The sequence below is a fragment of the Aulonocara stuartgranti genome, assembly GCF_965226115.1.
Source record: "Aulonocara stuartgranti genome assembly, chromosome: 5".
Taxonomy (NCBI): domain Eukaryota; kingdom Metazoa; phylum Chordata; class Actinopteri; order Cichliformes; family Cichlidae; genus Aulonocara; species Aulonocara stuartgranti.
Window position 1 is genome coordinate 616,362 of NC_138943.1, and position 8,278 is coordinate 624,639.

Below are 8,278 nucleotides of genomic sequence, written 5' to 3' on the forward strand. Positions count from 1 at the left end.
CAAATCACATTTTAATCATTAGAGAAAAAATTACCAATAATCATCCCACAGATGTAATATTATCTACAGCTACTCTTAGTACCATTGATGTTAAGTTAGACTCTTTTTCTCTAATTGATCTTTCTGAGTTAACTTCAATAATTACTTCCTCCAAACCATCAACGTGTCTTTTAGACCCCATTCCTACAAAACTGCTCAAAGAAGTCCTGCCATTAATTAATGCTTCGATCTCTAATAATCAGCTATGTACCACAGGCCTTCACAGGCACAATAATGCATTACATTACTGCATTACTAAAAAATGTAATGTGATTACAGTGAGGTGTTACACCTGACACGGTGTAATCAGCCCTCTGTGTGTCTTTTTATCAGAATCCTCACAGTGTGTCTCACTGACAGCAGTGGCCTCTCAGGTCTCTGTGACGCCGCCATCGTTCTGCTGTTACGATGCCAGCGTGCTCACAGGGCAGTCTGGGTTTACCTTCTCTCTGATTTCTGCAGTAACACGGAAGAGTCGTCCTCACGCCTGACGAAATAAACCGGTCGGTGAAATGACGTGAAAAGGATTTAAAATAATAAAAACCTGTTTGAATAATCAGGAGGAAAAGACGTTTATGGAGTTAAAGTTTGTTTGAGGAAGTCGTTCAGTCGTTACGACCCTTTGTGTCACGTCTTACTTTTACTAAAATAACATGAGAGAGCCTGACCGTCTTTTGAAAATCTCCAAAAATACAACAAACCCTGTTCTTTAAATCTGCTGATGCAGTAAATCCTGAGAATACAGACAAAGTGTTTCCTGCAAAAAGGCCTGAATTAAATCACCAAGTACTCAAATCACACGTTACATAAACCGCATCTTTAAACGAAACGTTGGTGGAAACGAGACGCTGAACACACGTCAGTGATCACCACACCGCTGCTGCAGATTTTCCACTCTGATAACTGTGGAATGAAAGAAACCTGACCTGCAGGTAACAGAAGCATTCATGTGATCTCACAGAGCTCCGCCCTCACCTGTCTCGCCTGCCGTAAAACAGAAAGCAGGTTGTTATTCTAACCAAAGACACAGACGGACAGACTGAGCTTCAGCTGCTGATGCTCCACAGTGAAGGCTCACGGGGATTTCCATTTATCAGTAGCTTGTGTCGTGCAGCTTCGTGCCACATGGAGAACAGGTTCTGTGGTTTGTGTCTCATGCAGTGACAATAAAGGCATTCATTCAGCAGCAGAGGAGGGAGGGGAACCAGGACTGACTGTACTTCCTGTCTGCTGCTTCCAGCCTCACTCGGAGACTCCATGGCTTCCAGATCAGAGGAGGATCTGTGCTGTCCGATCTGTCGCGACATCTTCAGAGATCCCGTTCTTCTGTCGTGCAGCCACAGCTTCTGTAAAGACTGTCTGAGGAGATGGTGGAGAGAGAAGCCAACACAGGAGTGTCCGATGTGTCAGAAAAGATCTTCGAGGGTGGATCCACCGGTTAGTCTGGTGCTGAAGAACCTGTGTGAGTCGTTTGTAGAGAGGAGAGATCAGAGAGCTTCAGAGGATCTCTGCAGTCTGCACTCTGACAACGAGCAGACGAAGCACAGCGACCACACGTTCAAGCCCATCGATAAAGCTGCACAACAACACAAGAATGACCTTCAGGAAACTGTGGAAGCTTTAAAGCAGAAGTTAAAGGTCTGTGAAGAAGTCCAGGTGAACTTTGATCAAACAGCAGGACACATTAAGGCCCAGACCCGACGCACAGAGAGGAAGATTAGGGAGCAGTTTAAGAAGCTTCACCAGTTTCTAGCAGAGGAAGAGGAGGCCAGGCTGACCGTGCTGTGGGAGGAAGAGGAGCAGAAGAGCTGGATGATGAAGGAGAAGATGGAGGCTCTGAGCAGACAGATAGCAGCTCTTTCAGACACAATCAGAGCCACAGAGGAGGAGCTGAGAGCTGAAGACGTCTCATTCCTGCACAACTACAAGGCTGTGGTGGAAAGAGTCCAGCGCTGCCCCCTGCTGGATGATCCACAGCTGCCCCCGGGAGCTCTGATAGACCAGGCCAAACACCTGGGCAACCTGACCTTCAGCATCTGGAACAACATGAAGTATATGGTCTCCTACACTCCTCTGATCCTGAACCCAAACACTGCAAACCCTGAACTGACCCTGTCCGAGGATCTGAGCAGCGTGAGGGTGGGTGGGCTGCAGCAGCTCCCCGATAATCCAGAGAGGTTTGATCATCTCTGCTTCGTCCTGAGCTCTCAGGGCTTCACCTCAGGGGCCCACAGCTGGGTGGTGGAGGTTGGAGACTGCGGACACTGGGGACTGGGCGTGTTAGCGGAGTCCGTCCGGAGGAAGGGACCCATACGCTCTGGATTTGGTGGAATAGGATTCAATCAAGGTGAATACTCAGCTCGCTCAGGATCTGCTGCCCCCACCGTCCTGCAGCTGCAGAAGAAGCTCCAGAGGATCCGAGCGAGTCTGGACTGGGACGGAGGACAGCTGTCGTTCTCTGACGCTGACACTGACACACACATACACACCTTCACACACACTTTCACGGACAGGATGTTTCCCTTCATCAGCATCGGGGATAAAGTCCCAGTGAAGACTCTGCCCGTGAAGCTGTCGGTGGATCGGAGCTATTAAACCAAACGACACGTGACCCCGTCTGAGCCCGGAGGGAGGAGTGTGTGTCTGCTGGACAGGTTTGTTCTCGTATGTAACTCATGTTGCTGTGTATAAGCCTGTGTGTGGATCAGCAGCTCATCTGTCACTGTTCACCTGAACCGTCCTCTCAGCAGCCTCTGTCCACAGACTGTAAATAAAAGAGCTCAGCTAATGTGACCTCTGACCTCTTCACTTGTTCTCAGACAGCTGACACTGCACACACACACACACACACACACACACACACACACACACACACACACTCTACTGTCACACCAACAGAGCCTTGGCCTCACCTGACACGGCACCTGAGGGTGGAGGGCTCAGAGGGCTCATTCAGAGGCCCCTCCTCCTCTGTGCGACTCTCGTGTTACGGCTCGCTCTTGGCCTGACCCCGCCCCCGTGGGAGGCGCTGACATGAGCTGCTGTCACAGGGCACACCTATCTCCACCACACGAACATGGCGACTCATTCAAATAAGACATTTGAAATCTGAGACGGTGCTTCTCAGAGTCAAATCCACAGTCAGCAGCCGTCACAGCTGCAGGCAGCTCGCTCCAAGCTGCACTCACCTCCGACCTGTGTTTCTTTCTCCGCCCTTCCTGGCAGGTACTAAGAGCTTTCCTGTGCAAGGACCTGACACGTAATAATCTCAGGCAGCTTTTCGGAGAGGTGAGGCCAAGATTGGTGGGCAGCTGGGATCAAGGTGGCAATCGCTTACTTCCTGACGTTCTTCTTTCCTGCAGTTTCTCCTCCAGCGAAGGTGTGACAAACGGCTTTCTCTGCTGCCGCAGGAAATACAGCTCTCCAGCCACCTCAATGAGTCATGAAGGAAAGATGGCGGAGTGCCTCGGGAGCTGTGCGGTGATGGAAAACCAACACTGGGACTCATTTGTGTTTGTTGAACAGCAGCAGAGATGAAGAAGTGCCTCAGAGGACTCGACGGCGAGCAGCCAGCATGTTCCTGAGGCCTTTAGTAGACGCGCAGGCAGGAAGTCGCTTTAGTTCTGCCTGACTCTGATTTACAGACCAACCGTGGAGCACGCCGCTGAAGCCCGATGATGAGCTGTCAGCACAGCGAGCGCACTATGATGCACGACGAGCCGAACACACGAGCGTGGCGGGGAGACGGAACTTCGGTGTCAGAAGGGTTACTGCATTAAACAACGCCCACTTTGATGCCGTGACCACGTCCTCGTCAGAACACCTGAACAGGTTCCTCTGAGCTCCTCCGGTCCCAGCCCGGCGCCCCGGAGCGTTTGGTGCCCGGCCCGTTGAAGCCTCGGTAGAGAGCTGTGATTGGCTCCTGGAATATTTCAGCTGCTCTCACGCCCGAGGACGTTTCTGTGCCGCAGCGCTCGGCCCGTCTCCTGCTGTCTCCTGCTGTCGGTCGCTCCAGCTCCCGTTTCCCTGTGACTCAGAGACCCTGTCTGACCTCTGACCCCGAGCAGGCTCCTCCTCCTGGTCAGCAGCTCGTTAGATGCAGCAAAGCTCCCAGAGCTTTAACTGACCTGCTCTTCCAGCCCCTCCCTCAGGTCGTCGGCCCGAGGATCAGGGATCAGCTGCCGTCAGACGGCGTTTGGGTAATTAGGAGTCGGATGTTCTTTAGAAATAAACTTATTTCACTCCAGACGTGTTCGCTTTGAGCACCATGATGCGGTCACGTCTAGGCTCAGACTGTAATCACACTTCATGCAAACCCCTCTGACGGACCACAGGGAAGCACATCTTGTTCCCTGGACCTGTGCTCGCGCTCTAGCAGACGACCCCCTCGGCCACATGCACGAGTCATGTTTCTGTGCAGAGTGACGGCACCAGTTCACTGCTACCAATCGCTCATCCCGCAGAGAGCTAACCTCAGCAAACACAGCTCGTGTGATTCAGTGCAGAGACAAAGGCCCGCGTGAGTCGTTGTGGGCGTTTGGTTTGGATGAAAGCCTCGGGAGGCCTCGAGCGTCGGATGAAAGCTGCCTTTTGTTGATTGGATTCACTTCAGAGATGTAGTTTCACCTGCGTGGGTCGTTTTCTCACAGTTATCAGTCAGAGGTGAAGTCCAGCAGTCTGATGAACTGCGAACACAGGAAGACCCACGTTTACTGCCCGCTCACATGCAGCGCTTCAAAACCAGAGTCCCACCCTCAGACCGAACACACAGCTGTGTGAGTAAAACTCGCGTTTAGTCTTTAAAATACAAATCATACTGGTGGTAGTAAAAGATTAGGGCAGTAAGCTCTCAGTACACCTGCACAGGTACGCTGCTGGCCGTGAGTCAGACCTGCTGCCGGCAACTTTGAATAATCTTTGATTATTACTGTGGACAGAATTTCCAGGTCTCAGGTCGTTCCTGTTTGGAGCTGTTGAGGCTGAACCAGACGGCAGACAGACTCATCTCTGCGAGCTGTCGTCACTTGACCAGGGCGGGACACGTGTGATGGGTCGCCGTCGCTGAACAGACGGCGCTCACACCGCAGAGACGTTCCTCTTTTCCTTTTTTGCTTTTAAGGTGAAGCTTCTGCAAACGTTGCTGCTGAGTCTTCAGACAGATTCACCAACGTCTGCACGCTGCGTTAGCTACGACTCACCTGAGCAGATCTTGTCCTCGTGCACCAGCAGCAGGAAGTCACATACACGGCAGTAAATATTCACGTTTTACTATCATTATTATTCATGACTGTATTAGTCGAAACCTTATAAGTGAAAAAGTTGTAAACAGCTGAAACTTGGATTTTTGAGCTGGTGAAACTTTATTTAGGACTCCAGACTTCCCAACAGCCACTCAGAGACCCGCCCACACGGCTCGGCGGTTCCTCACAGCCTGGATGTGAAACTCGTTCTGTGGAATAAAGAGAACAAAGGCATCTTTACTCTGGGCCACTTGCTTTCGACTGACTGTTAGTGCACGAGATTTCTGCTGGAAACCTGAAATTCAGCCACAGAAACGCTGTGGTTTGATCCCGCCTCCTCCGCGCTACAGGTCCAAGTAATCTGGGCGAGATCAGAAGCTCCGAGTTGCTCCTGAGCTTCAGCGTGAAGCTGTTACTGCTGCATTTACCAGGCTGAGGTCAGGAAACACTGATGAGGTCTCACACCGAGCTGACGTTCACGTTCGAGCTGCTTCTCAGTAATTACAGCTCTAATTATAATTATGGCTCCAGAGCCTGAGCTGGTATCTCTCACACACCAGCTCAGTGTTGGGCTGTCTCTGTAAAAATATTTTATCACTGAATAAAACCCAACTTTAGATGAGATGAAAAATATGCTTCAAATAAGTTTAATCTGAATCTGAGGAGGACCTGATGGATGTGATCAGGCGCAGAAGTGTTTCTATTGGAGCGTCTGCTCTGAGCCTGGGTCCAGATAAACAGCCTCAAACAGACAAACACCTGAAACAGGAAAATCAAACTGACAAACACAAACTTCGCTCACATGAAAAGTGTTCTGGTCTCAGCTCGTTCTGCGCCTGCGGTTTCGTTTTCAAGGACGCTGGGTGGAATTAGCATCAGTGGGAGTCTTCAGGTCAGAAGCTCATCACTGTAACCTTCAGGCTGCTGTCAGAAAAACAAATTAAAGTCTTTGTGATCTGCAGGCCTGAGCGCCGCTCACTGCACGCTGAGGAAAATGGAAGACCTTGGCATTTCCAAAGGAAATGTTAACACGCTGCGATTCTGGTTCCACATTTTAACACACTGTCATCCTGTCATGTTGGGACTCATAAAGGCTTCACATACAGTGTGTGTGTGTGTGTGTGTGTGTCCGTACTGTAGCAGTCAGGCGGAGGCTGATATATCTGCAATGACGTGCCTTAAACAACGGCGAGGAAGATAAGTGAGGTCGGCGTGAAATATGATTAAAGCACAGCCGTCCCCTCGCCTTTGATTTAAAGGAGCACGACACAAACAACTCATCTCTCCCACCCACACACAGACTTCAGAGGAAAAGCATGAAAAACCAGCAAAGAGCAAAAGAGGACAGAGAGGACGGAGACGCCACGTCAGCACTCCGAGAGCAAGTTTGGGGCACCTTTTACTCTTTAACGTGAAAAAGTCCTGCAGGAAGAAACGAGTCTGACCGTCGCATCAGCTGACCCCGTGCAGGACCGTCAGTCAGCTGACGTTTGTCCGGGTGCAGCGTTCCAGGTTATTCGGCTTATTTCTGGATAGCAGGGAAGTGTTCATGAACTGTGGAGTCCACGTGTTTCCTGCCCTGCGCGGGGCAGCAGGTGCAGCTCCAATCTGAGATGTTTTACAGGTTTCTGTTGCAGCGAGCTCCTGTTCTGTGACGCAGCGACAGGGTGGCAAAGAAATCAGATGGGGAGGCAAAACCCAAGCCTTTCTTTTTCAAACACATGCAGGTGGTTACATGTGGTTAAAATGATTCAAATTCAGTAAGTTTACATGCTTTTCATATAAATATGGTCCATAACTTGATTATTGTCTGTAGCCCACAGAATTACACACTTTAGTTACATAAAACATGAGTTTTGCTCTTCTGTACTGTGCAGCCTGTATAATAAATAAATATGTCGCCCAATAAATATAAAACCCAGAAAGCTGCACAACACTGGCGCTTCATTTACAAACACTAACTGAAGTTTCACTGTTGTTTGTTAGTGAATCATCAAATTGTTACGTTCTTAGATTACACAACATGTCAGAAATCTGCACTGTCATGAACAAAAATGTAAACCTCGTTTTTCATGATTTGTTGGATTCACAACTGCTCATTTTACGTTTGTGTTTCACATTCAAACTGGTTCATTTTGCTTTTCCTGCTCGGTTTCAGTCGTGTCTGAATTTAGCTGTTCTTTCATTGACAAACTGTATTAATGTTACTGATCTGAACTCACACAAAACACTTAAAATCCTAGTTGTAGTTTTTTACTGTAAAAAAAACCCACAGACATGTTGAGTAAATTATTTTTATAACTTGAAATGCAAATATAAATTGTATAAGCTTATGCACACATTTTGTAAACACAAACAACTATTTATCTAAAAATGCAGCCAATACACCTGCTGTTTTTTATTTTGTACAACCATTTAATAATATTACTAAAACTAAAATGAGAGAACAATCAGGTGTCGCAATAAGATTCACAAATGATGTGTGTCAGTAAAAACATAAAACAGAGCAGCACAGGCAGAAAGCTGCAGGCCTGACAGCAGCAGCTGTATCACTGCGCTGGTTTTCTACCTGGTGACTGTGTTTACGTTGCAACGTGCCTTTGTGACATTCATTAGTGCCCTCACTGACACACAAAACAAAACAGCAACTACACACTCCACACGAAACGTCACAATGTTCCCACATCTAAAAACTCGCTCGCAGTATTTAGAGAAAAGCATGGCTTATATATTCTTTTAATCATAACTCTGGATTTACTGAACTGTAATTAAAATTTAAAATCATCCTTTGAAGTCCGAACCTTCAATATGGGCTGAAATAGAGACTGTTGACTGTAACTACGCTCAAACTGTTAATGCTATCTTACTTGAACACTGTCATATGTAAAACTAGGGTGGCACTTGCCACCCCATGCCACCCTTCTAGATCCGCCCCTGTACCACGAGCCGCTTTACAGCACCCTCCATTCTGATTGGGGCAGAAGCAAGCAGCAGAGAAT

The 8,278-nt window shown here is 48.5% G+C and overlaps 1 protein-coding gene across 3 annotated transcripts; it reads left to right on the top strand.

Annotated features, from left to right (window-relative positions):
* The first annotated feature begins 1,076 nt into the window (after positions 1–1,076).
* On the top strand, positions 1,077–7,203 carry LOC309706708 (nuclear factor 7, brain-like). Of its 3 annotated transcripts, none has more exons than XM_082533469.1 (2): positions 1,077–4,814; positions 4,977–7,203. In XM_082533469.1, the coding sequence occupies exon 1, from the start codon at positions 1,297–1,299 to the stop codon at positions 2,632–2,634; it is 1,338 nt and encodes a 445-aa protein (XP_082389595.1). In that variant the 5' UTR covers positions 1,077–1,296; the 3' UTR covers positions 2,635–4,814; positions 4,977–7,203. The 3 variants fall into 3 exon arrangements, with proteins under 3 accessions (XP_082389595.1, XP_082389596.1, XP_082389597.1); XM_082533470.1 differs by having other exon boundaries at positions 1,077–3,327; positions 3,402–7,203; XM_082533471.1 differs by having other exon boundaries at positions 1,077–3,264; positions 3,402–7,203.
* Positions 7,204–8,278: the final 1,075 nt, after the last annotated feature.

Coding starts and splice junctions, on each gene's coding strand:
- LOC309706708 (XM_082533469.1), top strand. CDS start 1,297: ATGGCTTCCAGATCAGAGGAGGATCTGTGCTGTCCGATCTGTCGCGAC.